The 14,941-nt window shown below is 38.6% G+C and overlaps 2 protein-coding genes across 4 annotated transcripts; both read left to right on the top strand.

Annotated features, from left to right (window-relative positions):
- The first annotated feature begins 4,712 nt into the window (after positions 1-4,712).
- Positions 4,713-9,722, top strand: eif5a (eukaryotic translation initiation factor 5A). 2 transcript variants are annotated; one of them, XM_079260148.1, is made up of 5 exons: positions 4,713-4,779; positions 6,701-6,888; positions 7,197-7,301; positions 9,040-9,171; positions 9,383-9,722. In XM_079260148.1, exons 2-5 carry the CDS (start codon positions 6,721-6,723, stop codon positions 9,446-9,448), a joined length of 471 nt encoding a protein of 156 aa, XP_079116274.1. In that variant the 5' UTR covers positions 4,713-4,779; positions 6,701-6,720; the 3' UTR covers positions 9,449-9,722. The 2 variants fall into 2 exon arrangements, with proteins under 2 accessions (XP_079116274.1, XP_079116273.1); XM_079260147.1 differs by lacking the exon at positions 4,713-4,779 and adding an exon at positions 4,781-4,867.
- A 2,402-nt stretch (positions 9,723-12,124) lies between these two features.
- Positions 12,125-14,110, top strand: rpl22l1 (ribosomal protein L22-like 1). Of its 2 annotated transcripts, none has more exons than XM_079259549.1 (4): positions 12,125-12,149; positions 13,331-13,444; positions 13,645-13,766; positions 13,909-14,110. In XM_079259549.1, the coding sequence occupies exons 1-4, from the start codon at positions 12,141-12,143 to the stop codon at positions 14,069-14,071; spliced, it is 408 nt and encodes a 135-aa protein (XP_079115675.1). In that variant the 5' UTR covers positions 12,125-12,140; the 3' UTR covers positions 14,072-14,110. The 2 variants fall into 2 exon arrangements, with proteins under 2 accessions (XP_079115675.1, XP_079115674.1); XM_079259548.1 differs by having other exon boundaries at positions 12,132-12,158.
- Positions 14,111-14,941: the final 831 nt, after the last annotated feature.

A 14,941-nucleotide genomic window follows, 5' to 3' on the forward strand; every position in this document is an offset into this window, starting at 1 on the left:
TGTAGAGTAGTTACCAACTCCTGGGGGTTTTAACTTTTGTTGCCATTTGTTCTCACCAGCTTTTTCCTACTCATACTATTCTGCGTGCACCGTAAATGTGTAAATATTCACTTTGATGTTAACGACAGGCTTTGTAAAACAGGTGAGAACACTGGAAAAAAAACAAAAACAATAAATTTCTTTGTTTTTTCTTTCTTTTGGGTCATACCCTTGTAAATCTGTCTGATCTGCAGGGAGTCAAAGAAAACTTTTCTCTTTGTAATTTCATTGTTTTTATTTAGCTGTGCAGTCTGCATGGAGACATACATGTTTTACTTGTCTTCACTTGTTACAGATTGCAAGTTCAAGGCAATACGCTGGTGGGTTTGACTGTGCTAGCCGGATGATGAGAACCCTAAAGCATTTTTCAAACACTGAACAACATATCTCAGCATCTGGGTTTTTATCTAACAGTCAAAATTGTACACTGGATAATTATACAGGAAATTATTATATTAATTTAGGTATGTTAAGGGTGTGCAGGAGTGTGGCTTTTTGGGGTGGAACTGACATTTGGTTGACTGTAAATGCTAGTATTTGTGGGAGGACACTGGTTCATTTTTCCATGATTATTTTGCTTTGTTGTTGTTGTTATCAGGTCTGAAAGGATGGGATACATGCCAGTGTCGCGAAGCCTTTTATATTTGCAGGACTGATTAAAAAACCTGTGAATTAAGGTGAGGAAGAAGGGTCCGTTTGAGAAAGCATAGATTAAAAGATATATATACTGTAATAATTTTCATTATGACGATATCCTGCTGATCATTTTAGAGAAGGACAAAAATAACGTTGACTTATTAAAGCTTAGTTGTCTTTCTACAAAATAGAGAACATAGCTATACTGTAAGAATTTCTAAAAAGAAATACAATGTTTTTATTGTGGCATTATTTGTATTTAAATTTTTGTACGTATCAAGACTGTGAAAGTATGTACGACTGTCAGCTTGTGAGTGTGTGCGCGCGTGTTTGAGTGTGTAGGCGAGTAGATACGTGCGCAGGTGTGCGACATGCATGTGAGTGTATGTTTTCACCTTGTCTGAATCACTGGAACCAGTTAAGACAACCTCAATCTGGTAAAAACACATCTGTGATGTTGGAAATTCTTCAATAAATGTCCTCTCCTTGTACAGCAAAAACGCGTCTTCTGCTCTGTTGTTTTTTGGGTTTTTTTACCCACACTGTTAAAAAGAGGAAGCCTAAAAGAGACTAATCTTTAAAGTTCACATGAAGCAGCTTGCAGAGTGATTTCACACGTCTATGTTTTCACTGTGAAACAAATCTGGGCATGACCTACATAGACTTTGATCGGTAACTCCAGTGGCCTTGTGAGACATCAGAATTATGATTAAATATTGAATTTAGCAAAGCTATTCATTTAATTTATAGTTAACACCATAATGCCTATAGTATCATATTTAATACATACAGTTTTGAGCGACTGCATCACCGTTTGGTAAAAACTTTGCTCAAAAACTTGTTTTATTTTGATACTAGTCTTCTGCCCCTGGTGGATCCCTTTTACACAACAATAGATCTGACACAACAGAACCAATTACGTCCTGTTTACACCTCGTTTCAACGCAAAATACTGACTTTTTTCCTATTAGTATTTAAAAAAAAACAATTTACACAACATTGGAGTGATGAAAATCTTCTTACAGGGGACAGGACCAGAAACGATGTAGCGCACGAGCCAGGCCTCTAGCAGGCAGTAAAACTGGAACAACACACACAGATCTGCGCCGTACAGAACAAGAGCTGAGTTCACACAACAACACAGCGAGTTATCTGGCACATAAAGCTTATGTGTATTTGCTGGTGACATTAAAATGAGAAACATTCTTTTAAGGTCAGAAGGTTATGTGGGGTCAATGCCAGCCAAAGTTCAAAATTAGTGAGCAAGATTATTATCCTGTTCATGAAATGACATAACATCTATTCTATATTGTTCTCACAGTATCTAAAAACAAAGAAAACATCCTCCAACAATATATAATAGATGCTACATCTGTGCAGTGATTTGTTTTAACATAAATGAAAAAGAGTCTAAACCAGCTACATTTCAATCAAGCTTCAAAGTCCATATTTGAGTACTTTTATTCTTCAATATTGTCTGAACCTTCTCTTGAAACTTCTGTCAGTAATCTTAGTCATTTTTTTCTTTACAAATTAGTTGTTTTTTGCACCTATTTATCATGTCCTGAAGTTATTATGTACGTCTTTATAAGTCATATCGTTTACAACCATCCATCAGCGCAATGACTGGAGATTTCTGCCTTAAATCTGCTGAGAACAACAAAAAAAAACATCCCCATACGTTCTACACAGACTGTTCAGAGGAATCTGCACTAATCCTGACAACTTGAATGGGCTGTACGACCAATTACTATATGCTGTGATGAATAAATTAAATAAGAACAAGGTATAAAAGTTTTGTAAGGAAAGAAAATTGATAGTAATTATTTTCACACTGATAGCAAAAAATGATATTTGATAGTAAAAAAAAAAAGAAAGAAAAAAAAAAAGGTTTTGAGATAAAGTATTCTGTCATAGAATATATAAAAAAAATTATTTGACATTTAAAAATATATATCATTAAAAAAGAGGGGAAAAAACATTTTTCAGAAGCTCTGGACTCAATAAAGTTGAGAAGTTGGCTTACCTGAGTGTTAATAGACTGATTTCTTGGTATACAGTGGAAGCAAGGCAAAGCGAGAAGCTGTGACACGGTCAGCTAGATGAGCGAAAGCCGCCAGTCCTGGAGTCTGAAATGCTCGTATTCAAGGGCCACAGTCCTGCAGATCCTCAGGACCCAGCAACCACAGTCCCAGAGGGCCAGCGCAGATTTCAGGTGTTTCCCTGCTTCTATGCACCTGATTCAGTTAAAATGGTTTTCCAACATAAGTTCTGTGCAAGTCTGTTAAAGACCCATCAATGTGCATCAGGTTGCAGCAGGGGAAACATTCAACATGTGTAGGACACCTGATTCAAACAGATGGATCTAATGGCTTCTTGTCAAGTTCTGCACAATAACCCGTTAATTTGAGTCGAGTCAAGTGTGTTGGAGCAAGAAAATGTATAAAACCTTCAGGAAATTGGCCCTCAAGGATTGGAGTTTGAGGTCCCTGCACAAGCCTATCTGGCCTGGCTGAGACTTCTCTCTTTTAATTATCTGACCAACTCAGCACTCCAGAAACTCACAGCTGAACAATGACTGAATGAACATTCGGTCAACATAAACTTTTTGCTTGGACATTTCAAAATGTATAACTTTGAAGCATTTTTATAACTTTATGGTATTTTAAGAGATACAGATTACTTTTTTTTGTTAGATATTTTCTGCAAAGCAGAAATTTAAAGGCACAGAAGAATTGCATTATACTAACATGTTAATCCAGTTTAATGACTGGTGTTTACACAGTCAGACAATGTTTTTGTTTGGCTTTTCATTTACAAATGAACCATCACCTCAAATTTAATTAGAATATTTTCTGAAAAGAAAGCTCCTCCCGTAATAATTGTTTTAGCAGATGTTCACTTTTATAATTCAGATCAAATTTAACTTCTTATAGATTTGCAGAGCTGCTATTTCTAAATGAGTAGAAATGATACCACTTTGTAGGTTTTCATATGGTGGTGCCCAGGCAGAATAAAGCGGGTAAGTAATCTTATAGTAAAATAGAGTGCTGGTTTCAGCAAACCATACATAAAATGAAAACTAGCTGCCTAAAACTGTCATGAATAAAGAAAAAATGTGCAAGTCGCTCACCTTTAGTAGACTTTGAAGATTGGTTTTCATATGCCTTTGGTTAGTTCATGCAAAAAATAATGGATAAATTGGATCTGAAATGTCAGGTCTTGTAACATTAAAAACAGTGTTTTTCAACTATTGTTATCCAGGCTTTCTGAGGGTCTTTCATAGTGTCTTCTTTTGGACATCAGCTTATTTTTCATTTTGATCCAGTCCATGTGTCCATTTCCAAAGGAATGTGTTTTCTGTGTTTTAGCTTTGTAAGCTATACAGCAAACAACCAATTTCAAGTTGTATCCTTAGGCACTTTTTACTGGCAGTATGTCAGAAAGGCACTCTTTTTTTTTTCTATTTAGGAAATTGGAAAAGGGAAACAAAGGTTCAGGTATGCTAAATGTCACAAGATCCTGACTGAAAATCAGTGGCTGCAGATAATTTTTGCAAGACCGGATTATCCAATGGGCATTATGGGCACGGGCCCAGGGGTCCTCACCCATTGGGGACCCATGTGGGTCCCATGTAGGGCATACATCAGCAGTTTGGACATGAAACAAAATGTATATAAAAGCCAGATAGTTACACACAGTGTCAAGTCTATTGCTACTGATACCACTGGCTGAGAGATGTTAGAAATGTCATTTCACAATGTGTCATTCACAATGTTTACAATGTTATGGTGTGGATCGGGGCCCCTGGAACACTCTGGGCCCAGGAGCCTGTGCACTTTTAACCCGGCCCTGCATATTGGGGCGATTTATCCTCCTCCAAACCCTGACCAGCAGTACTGTAGTAACAACCATCGCAAAGTTCACAAATATCTGTGGATTATTGATTCAGTGGGTTGCCATGTTTGGCTCAGAACTGGCAACCTTTCCCGCAAGCCTGGCACCGGAACACATAAACGCCCCCCTCCTCCTTTCTTCCTCTACGGATGCTGCAGTAAAGTTGGCCGCGCGTGCGCACTTTCGGTCCTCTTTTTTTCTTGGAAGGTAAGTGTGGCATGGCGCGTGTTTCTGCCTTCAGGGAATAAATTGAAGACTTTATCTGGTTTTAAGCGGTCTCGTAGCGAATTAAGAGGTACCAAAGTAGAAGTGTAGAGGTTCTCAAAGCCGTCGAAGTAGTTATTTTGTTTCTTGGTGGAGGTAGTCGACGGCAGGGCAGGGTGTGGGTGTCCATGTTCTGAACCAGCACTACTAGGCTCAGTCAAAGAGACATGCGGCCTTCGGCGGCGCGCTCAGTGCTAGTCGCTTATCTTTCTGCAAGCTTTTGAGCTTCATTTGCAATTCAACTGCACCGTTTTGTCTATATAAGCTAAATAAGCGTCCAAGAGTCGACTGCCGTCGATCTGGTGTAATTTATTTACTATTTTTAGCTGAATGACGGCTAGCATCGTTAGCCGCATTAGCATTACTCGCACATTTAGATGGCAGCAGTCATGAGTCGCTTGTCTTTCTGCAGGCTTTTAAAGTTTCATTTGCGATTTAATTGCAATTTTTTAACCATATACGCTAAATAAAGGTTCAAGATTCCACTGCCGTCGGTCGGGTGTAATTTATTTACTATTTTTAGACATAGCTGAATGACGGCTAGCATCGTTAGCCACTGCTAGCCTAGCATTACTCGCACATTTAGATAGCAGTCATGTGTCGCTTGGAAGATTTTCCTTTAGCTGCTGAAAGGTTTGGTTATTTCACCTAAATGCACCTACAATTAAAACGTATGTTATTATTAGTTTGTGTATGTATCATTAGTTTGAATCTGTGACGTTGTTTTTGTTTAAACTAAAGGCCAGCTAAATTGTATTAGCACAAGCTAATGTTATATTAGCTCTTAAAACCCCGGAAGACTAAACTAATAAATCAGATACATTAACAGCAGTTGTTTTAGTAATTCGGTATCGTTAGTTGTGAAGTTTTAAATTAATTTTGATTGCTAAAACTATTAATCTCGCAGCGGAGCCTCGTGTTGAGCCGGTTAGCTCTCGGTGCCTCCACGTTGCAGGGACGCTGCAGGTTTATCCCTTACATATATATTCACACCAGACCTAAATTAATCTGCAGGACACAACATGAGTAGCAGCACCTTTCCTTATGGAGATCTCGCGATAAATGTAAAAGTAGAAGACCGCATAACGGCCCAAGAAAGGCTCCAGTGGTAGCATAGTGGGGGGGTGAGAGGACCACGTCTTTAAGGCAACCCACAACAAAATATCACCATGTAGTAGTAAAAGCTATTTTACTTTATTTTATCCTATATTACCCTGAGAATTAATGTGACTATAGATTGCATATATTAAAAGATGACACAGCAATGTGGTTTAGGGTTCAAGAGTAGGATTAGGTCTTGACTAAATTATGACTGGTAACTGTAAACACAAAAGGTTATAAAAAGATGGTAGAATGTTATTGTTTTTAGGCTTTCCATGTGTTTGAACGTAAGTCGTTCTGTACTGGGTGTTGCTTTTCTAGCTGATATAAATTACGTATCAGGACCGCAGTAATTGTGGGGACATTTGCCAAAAAGCTGAATTAATGTTGAATTTGACGCAAGAACTGTAGTAGTCACTACACCTGTGAAATTAATATAAAAACTTAAACAAGATAAACTATGTGGAGATTCTGAAGTGAAATGACAGATATAGCTTTTTATATATATATATATATATATATATATATATATATATATATATGCATTCAGTAATTGTTGACCTCAGGAAACTCAGCTGGTGTACTGTCCCGGGTTGTCACTAAGTAAACTTTTTTTTTTTTTTCCCATCTGTGCAAAGATGGCAAAATATTTAGAAATTATGTCGAGTTCACAATGATTTTTGCTTAACCTATCAATTTCATTAGTTTGATACCTATTCATACTACAGGTAATATAGTAATGTTATTCCTTGAATCTCTGCAGCGCCACTCACCGAACGCAACATGGCAGATCCCGATCTTGACTTCCAGACTGGTGAGTCTGGCGCCTCCGCCACCTACCCCATGCAGTGCTCTGCTCTGCGCAAGAACGGCTATGTTGTGCTGAAGGGACGTCCCTGCAAAATTGTGGAGATGTCTACTTCCAAGACTGGCAAGCACGGACATGCCAAGGTAAGTTTATCCTTTAAACATGCTAAAGTAGCTTCCTTACCTGATTTGCCACAAGTCAGAAATGTATATTTCTGAATGGAGTTGGGAAAGAGGGAGAGACTTGACCAGGGATCTGGATTTAAGCCAGAGGGTTGAAGCTCAGTCTAGCAAGGTTTCTCATTTTAGATCAGTCTCATTAGTGTTTTTGGAATAAAGAGATTTTATCTGTTTGTAACTACAAATTAGCATCACATGTACATAAGTTTTTCTTTTTTTCTTTAAGCTGTACTGACTGATGTTACCTTGTAATAAACCGATCTTCTCTGCAGGTTAACTTGGTTGGTATTGACATCTTCACCAACAAGAAGTATGAAGATATGTGCCCCTCTACCCACAACATGGATGTTCCCGCCATCAAGAGGACAGATTATCAGGTACACATATGGTCCAAATATTTCACACTTGTGCCACTGAGGTGAACCATAGACTGCATAACTCAGTTAAAAAGGACATGTGACTACTACAGTCTGTCTGCAACAAAGCTCAGACATTTGATGCTGATCTCTGGTCTGGTGGAAGCTTGGTCCATATCAAGTGTTTTCCTTTACTGCCCCAAACGACGACAGCCTGAAAAAATTCTACAGGAATTGATGTAAAGTCATTTCCTTAGAAAGTAGAAATTCAGTTTTTATTGGCCGGATATATTGGGAGTTAAAGGGGAAAACATGCAGCTTTATTTTATTTGTTGCATTTCAGCTTAGTTATTCACCTCAGTACTGTCTCAGCAAGTGTAATAATGCAGATGTTCATGTTAGAGTAAAGACTATTTGCATTTTAAAGGAAAATATGGTATAGTGCTGGTCATGTAATGCCACGAACACTTAAACTACATCTTTCTAGTGAACAGAGTGTGAATAACAGACACTAGGACAGCATGAATAAATATATTGTATGTCAACGTGTGTGTGCTCGTAAAATGTGAGACATCTTTTTGCCTAGAGATGTAGATGGTATTTCCGTTCGCCCGCTTTTCTCTCTCATGACTTTTTAAAGGCTTTTCTAAGTAAATTTTCTGGGAACAATTTCAAAGAAACACTGCAACCAGGTAAGGACAGAAATCACTGAGCCGTTCAGGTCAATTAACAGAATAATTTAGTATTTTTGCTGTGATTGTAAAGCCCTCACCTGTTTATTATTAAAGATCATGTTCACAGTGTGCCCTTGATGGATCTACTTGGGATTTTTTGGTTTTTATATAGAGAAAACAGATATTTTTATATAACCTCGCACTTGGAAATTCCCTGCTTCTGTCTTGTCTTATGAAACGGACTAAATTGCCAAATTTGGGGTTTCTGCAAGTCATGGGCAAGATGTAAAGCTACTAAAAAGCAGATTGAGACCAAACTGACAGTAGCACAAAGTGCCCCAAAAATTCTGATGGTACATTGTCTCAATGTAATTAAAATATAACAGTTGGGTTTTTTTTTTTTTTTTTTTCATGTTGGCTAATGTTTGTAAGTTAGTGTTGATACAACTTTATATGATCTGACGATTCCTTATGTTTTGCATGGATTACTGCAAGCTTGGTTAATTTTCTAAGGATTATCCAACACATTGATTTAAATCTCACTTCCCTGTGAGCTGGAGAAGCTCAGTGTCTGTGCATAATCACACTTTGATGATTGCTGCAGTGACAATTCTCCAGTCAAACAGTGAATGATTCTGATAAAGTGTAAAATTACTTTTTTTTTTCCTTCTTTTTTTTTTTCCCTGCAGTTTGAGACAAAAGCCTGATTTTTAAGGTTGGGAAATGGTCATTAAGAGGCCCCATGTTACTGTTAAAGCGGTTAAGATTTAAGACATGGGCGTTTATGTTCAGAAGAAGCCTCAGGTCTTATTTTGGTAATTAACTGATTACGTTCTGCAGGTACTGACAGAAAAGCTGAATGGAAACCGGACTTCTTGGTTTATATCAAACCTGATAGTTGTAGATAAGCTGCATAATTGACCTGTTCACATTTGTTTATATTTAGTAGCACGTCTGTAAAAGTTTATATGAACTTTGCAGAGAGAGGATGGATTTTTTTTTTTAAAAAAATGCTGTTTTGCAAATTTTGACTAAATTAGTTGTTTTTGCACACAGTCTTAATGGAATCTGCTTTGTCTTCCCAGCTGGTTAACATCAATGAAAACTACATGTCCCTGATGAGCGACAATGGCGACATCAGAGAGGATCTGCGTGTTCCTGAAAATGAAGTCGGGAGGGAAATTGAGGCAAAGTTTGAAGGTGGAGAAGAATTCATGGTAAGTTAGAACTAAACTGTTACTGGTCCAATTCCTCATATGAGGAATGTCATATCAGGCAGTTGGAGCAGGAATGGCACCATGACATAAATCAGATTTAATGGGAAGTTTCAGAATTAGAGCAGAAAGCTGCATGGGGGGTGTGAGGAGCACACTCTGTCTGTGTAAAGTTTCAGATGATTGACTTGAACACGCTGCGTGCTGTCTGCAGGTCACCGTGATTTCTGCCATGGGGGAGGAATGTGCTGTCGCTACCAAGGTCTTGGCCAGCAAATAGGAAGATGGACTTTGCTGCCCAGGCAACAAGCACCACCCACAACCAGTCTCTTGCATTCTCATTGGTTCTGTCACCAAAGCGTCGGCCTTCACAGACAACCTCAATCATTCTGTTGTGATTTCCCATCAATGATCTTTTATTTTTCTCTCCCCCTTCTCATTTCTCTTTTCATTACTGTTGGGAATGTTCCACCGCAGCTCGCTGCGTGGTCCTCTGCCTGATCACTGAGATTTTGGTAAAATCTTTGTATAAAACAACTTAAAAAAAAAAATAATCAGTTGCTCATTCCTGCTTATTTTTGCCTTCAAAGTGTTGGTTTTGCCACTCACATTCCTGAATGTTTAAATACAACGGGATTCAGCTTTTGTATGATTATTTTTTTATATTCTTTAGATTGACTATAGCAGGTCTAAAGCCTTTTAGGGGGAAGGGGAGGGGGGACAGTTTAAGTTGTAAGTGTGGTGGGAGGGAGGGAGGGTTGCCCCAGTAGAAACTGAGTTCTTGTTTAGGTCGTCCTTCTAGCAGCCATACAACGTTCAGCACGGCTTTTGCTCTGGTTCCTAAGTGGACCGGGTACAACAGGGTCAGTTTTTCCTCATCACTTGGATTGGTGGCGGATAGCACGAGCACATGAGGGCCACCCCAGCATGTCAGAGCTCTAACCCCAAGAAAAGAGAAGCTTTTTTTCCCCCCCCTTTTTCTCCCAACAACAACAAATGTCAGTAATTTGCCCTTGTGATGCCAGTCTCTTGTCTGTGTAGAAGTTTCGGAGGTCCTGTGCGCTCACACCTCTGGCCTGCCGGGGCAGCTGGGGGTTCGTTCTGCTGCCCCAGGTATCCCCCAAATACAGAGTGTTCTATTTTGTTTTAAGAGGCGTGAGTGTGTAGAGGTGTGGGCCTCCGAAATGTGGGAGGCAGTTTGCAGTGAGGTGTGTGGGGTTTTTTTTTTTTTTTGCTTTTCTTTTTTTTTCTTTCTTTTTTTTTTTTTTTTTTCCGAGGGACTCAATCAGGATGGGGAGGGTGGTTGAGTTGCAAACTTTTTGTTCACTCGAGGCCTTTGTCACCTGACTGGAGATGGCAAAATAAAAACAATGATACAAATGGACAAAAACTGCAACAACTGTCTGGTTTTCTGTCTCTGGAACGGGTCAGGTTGTTGAAATGGGTCAAAACAGCAGCAGCATGGCTTGTTAAAGGAAAGCTGTGCTCAAAGTATTGAAAGGGTTTTCTTTAGGTTGTGGTTTTTACTCGTTGCAGGATGTTTGTCCCAATGGTTTTGGTAAACTTTGGGTGGGAAAATTGTTTATTTTCTGGGCTTTAAAATTCTAAACTCAAACACTGGTCATGAAATAAATGCTGGACGCAAACGTATCCCCCCCCCCCCCCTCTTCATTTTTCTTTTTTTTTTTTTTCTTTCTTTTTTTTTTTTTAAATTAAAGGTTATTGTGATGTTTTTCTTGTGTAAAGCCCTACAAAACGTTTATTTTAGCTGCAGAGTTTGTGGGCTTATTTACTTGATCAGAGACAAAATTGTGCAGGCAAAGGCACAAAATGCAGAAAACCAAGGGGCTTCATTTTCCCCACTAGCATACACTTCAATGTTTACGGTTGTGAGAGATTCACAGGTGCCAGGATCATTGCAAACTTCATAAATGAAAGCCTTTTTAATAAAAACATGAAAAGCTTTCAGTTGGCGGTCATCCTCAGATGTGCCACATGTGATCAGTTGTGATATTTGATCCTGAATTTAAGAACAAACATGAAACTAAATAGGCTGAAAGTTTACTGTCAATTTAAAAGGGCAAAAACTGGTTATGTCTTTATTTTGATTAAAGGGTTTCCACCTTTATGGTTGCTTTTTGGCTCATTGCGTTGTTATACTTAGTGAATTTTTCCCTCTTTTGTGCATATGAAGACATGGCAGCTACAGACTTGGCCTGCCTGAATGCCTCAAACTAATAAGATGAATCACTCCCTGCTCTCCCCACTGGAAAAATAGAAGCATGTCTCTCCTCGGTCCTAGCACTGGGTACGGTTCCTGACTCATGAGGATTTTATTTCCTGTCTAATAGAAATGCAACTGAATGATGGAGGCCCAGGGCAGAGCGGTGTGTGGCAGATTGTCAATGATTGACAAAGCTCAGCAGGTTTATTACCATGGTGTGTTTGGGCTTCAGTTGACCTTTGGACCTGCGTCATCATCCCTCGCACATTTTCTGTATCAACAGACAAAACCAGAAGTAAAACCAATGTGTTTAGGTCAGACTGCTAAAGCACGGTTTTAATTAAATGTGACCGAGTGTTACATTTTTTTTTTTAAACCAAGTTTTTTTATATTATACACATGAACAAAAACACATGTATAACAAACACCATAAACAAAAATAAAATAAACATACACAGGTCCAGGACACAAAGTGTTAGATCTGCGTACTAATGAAACACGACTCAAATTTGTCAACTTCTTCAACCATCAAAAGTAGCCTTATATTGTTACACATTGTTACGAGTGTTACAAGTTTTAAAATAAAACAAAAATATCAATGAAATTTGTGTAAAAGAAAAAAAAAGGTTTTCTCATTTGTGCGTTACTTAAACTGCGTTGACCATGTTTGGAAAGGGCGTTGCCGTGGCACCGTGTACGTCGTCCCTGCGTCACGTCCGCTTGTCCCTTTCCAGTTTGCGCCCCCAACATGGCACCGGTAAGTCTGGTGAGCTCCTTATGATTTTACACTGCTGAATGCTAAATTAGTGGTATTTATTGACAGATTTTTAAGCCACAGTCAAGAAAAAGTTAAAACAACATAGCCTGAGCCATAAATATTCGCTATTGACCTTTACATAGACCACAACCCAGAAGCTAGCGGAGTTAGCATTAGCTTGTCCCAGTTTGATAACACGTGTTCCATTGAATGGGGATCGTACCTGTGGGGAAAATGTCAGAACCACTCTTCATAGAGATTTATTCACTATGTCTTTATTCAGACTCTAGATCAATTAAAAAAAAGGGGAAAAATACAGACATACAACCTGATGACATGTGTACCAGTGCTTCCACATGGCAGACTGGTATCTCGTACAACATGATATGTATAGCAGCGCTTCCACATAGCAGACTGGAATCTCATGGTACTGGAAGAAGACTGGGAGACAGTCTCATAATCCCATTACAAGATCCATCGAGACAACATATACATTTAAACATAAGTCGTTTCAAAAGAGCCTGAAATGTGATAAGCTTTGCATTATAAAACAGTTCACAGCACTATGCCATCTTGGTTTCCCCAGAAGAATACGTAGACAATCCTGCTTTATTGATTTTCAGCTTAACCCACAACAGCTGTCCATTTAATTGCATAAACATATGGGCATACAATGTTACCTGTCGCGGAACTATAATACAACAAATTATGTTGCTGTTTGAAACACCAGCTCATTTAAAATCTAAAACAATATAAAAAAACGTTCTGTTTAAAATAGAAACAAGCTTAATGTTTTAGGGACGTGGATATACGAATGTCTTCAGTGAAAATTAATAGTTTTACTATATTATTAAATAGTTGCATTGTAATTCCACATGTCGGTGAGCATCAGTTTGTGTTGCAGCACTTCTCAGCAAAAAGGGGATTATTTTCATCCAAGTACAGGCTCATACTCTCATCTGAAAAATGATAATCATAAAGACAAAACAGTATTGAGAACTATCACAATGGCAGCTTAATGTGTTATGTGGCATCTGTAGTGGTGGGAAGTATAAATTTGCTTTAGAAATAGAGTTCTATAAGAATTCTTGCTGCTAAAACGAATATTGTAAAATGAAAAAGGCCCAATATAAGTCAGTGATTTGCTCCACTGTAATGTTTAAACATATTTTCTGTAACAGATCAAACAGAAGAGGCCAGCTGTTGGCAAGAAGTCCAAAAAGGGAGCTTCATGGAAGTTCACCTTGGACCTGACCCACCCTGTCGAGGACGGGATCCTGGACTCTGCAAACTTTGTAAGCCTCTCTTGTCTGCTGTTATTAAGAACACATGCAGCTGTAACATTTCACAGCTTTTTCTTTACCATAAAGAAATAGTTAGATGGTCAATTCAGTGATCAATTAGTTGACCAGGTGTGTGGGCTAGGGCGCCCTTCCCTAGTTCCAAATGTACTAGGGTTCCCTTCCCTAGTATGTCACTGTGCTCTGTCCAATAGGAGACCTTTCTGAAAGAGAGGATCAAGGTGAACGGAAAGACAGGGAATCTTGGTAACATTGTCCAGGTTGGCCGTCTGAAGAACAAGATCAACGTCACATCTGAGAAGCAGTTCTCTAAAAGGTGAGAGGAGATATGTTGCTGGTTCTGTACACACTATTAGAACTAATGTCACCAACATTAAAGACATGGAAATCTTTCAAACAGGCAATCTGTGTGTGTGTATAAATAAGTCTATACTACACCTCCTCCCTGTCTCCACCAGGTATCTGAAGTACCTGACAAAGAAATACCTGAAAAAGAACAACCTTCGGGACTGGTTGAGAGTTGTGGCGTCTGACAAGGAGACTTATGAGCTTCGTTACTTCCAGATCAGTCAGGACGATGAGGAGTCCGAGGCAGACGAGTTAGGAGCTGCAGCAAGATGAAACGACTGTGTGTGTGTGTGTCATCCAGAGAATAAATGTTGGAGAAACGACTCATCTGTCTTCATTTTGCAAATGATCCTTCAAAACGGTGACATGAAAACATGGTTTGTTCTTCTCTACAGGATCCGAATGTTTTATTGTTGATTATCATACAATTAGACCTTTTTTTAAAACAAGTAAAATATCGATATGAAGTCTTTCAACGTATTTTCAGACGTGGAAAATGATCTATTTCTTCCTGAGGGTTTTCCAGTTTAAGTTAATTAGGTCCTAAATCTGTTAAAATGGTCCAGCTTACATAAACAAATGTTTACAACAGATGTAAAGTCAGACTTTAGTTTTTAAAACTTAATGAGAATGAGCTCTACAAGCAGTATGAACTAATTCACCATGGTCATGAAGTTGCTTGGAAGACCACCACCAGGTGGTGCTTCAAGTATGCAAACGCATCTTCACTGCAGTGTAATGAAATGCATCTCCAATAAACGATCAGTAAGTTAGAATGGATCCAGGTTTAGACTGAATGCAAGAGGAGGCATAAATAAGGTACTTAAGATCTGTGGTTCTGCCACAAAAAGCTGCAGGCTGACAGCATGGACATTTAGCAATACAGTCCATAAATGTGTAAAAATAATGACAAATTTAGGAGATGTACAGCGTGCAGAGAAAATCGCCTACATGGAGGGATTCTGGGAATTCAATTAAAAATAACTTGAAATATTCAGACTCAAAATATATACAAAAGAACAGATTAATTCTGTCAAAGGAGTAAGTTTTGGGATTTAATAGAAACAATGCTGCAGACTACAAATGCAAAATGACTAGAAATAAATGATCGACAGAAGAGATACCAGCCTATTTGTTTTTAAT

Source organism: Telmatherina bonti, assembly GCF_933228915.1.
Source record: "Telmatherina bonti genome assembly, chromosome: 20".
Lineage (NCBI taxonomy): Eukaryota > Metazoa > Chordata > Actinopteri > Atheriniformes > Telmatherinidae > Telmatherina > Telmatherina bonti.

What these genes read in the sequence shown, in the direction of transcription:
- eif5a (XM_079260148.1), top strand. Translation starts at nt 6,721, where the DNA reads ATGGCAGATCCCGATCTTGACTTCCAGACTGGTGAGTCTGGCGCCTCC. An exon ending in TCAAGAGGACAGATTATCAG is followed by an intron (nt 7,302 to 9,039) that starts GTACACATATGG and finishes TTGTCTTCCCAG; the next exon opens with CTGGTTAACATCAATGAAAA. An exon ending in AAGGTGGAGAAGAATTCATG is followed by an intron (nt 9,172 to 9,382) that starts GTAAGTTAGAAC and finishes TGCTGTCTGCAG; the next exon opens with GTCACCGTGATTTCTGCCAT.
- rpl22l1 (XM_079259548.1), top strand. An exon ending in TCCTGGACTCTGCAAACTTT is followed by an intron (nt 13,445 to 13,644) that starts GTAAGCCTCTCT and finishes TCTGTCCAATAG; the next exon opens with GAGACCTTTCTGAAAGAGAG. An exon ending in GAGAAGCAGTTCTCTAAAAG is followed by an intron (nt 13,767 to 13,908) that starts GTGAGAGGAGAT and finishes TGTCTCCACCAG; the next exon opens with GTATCTGAAGTACCTGACAA.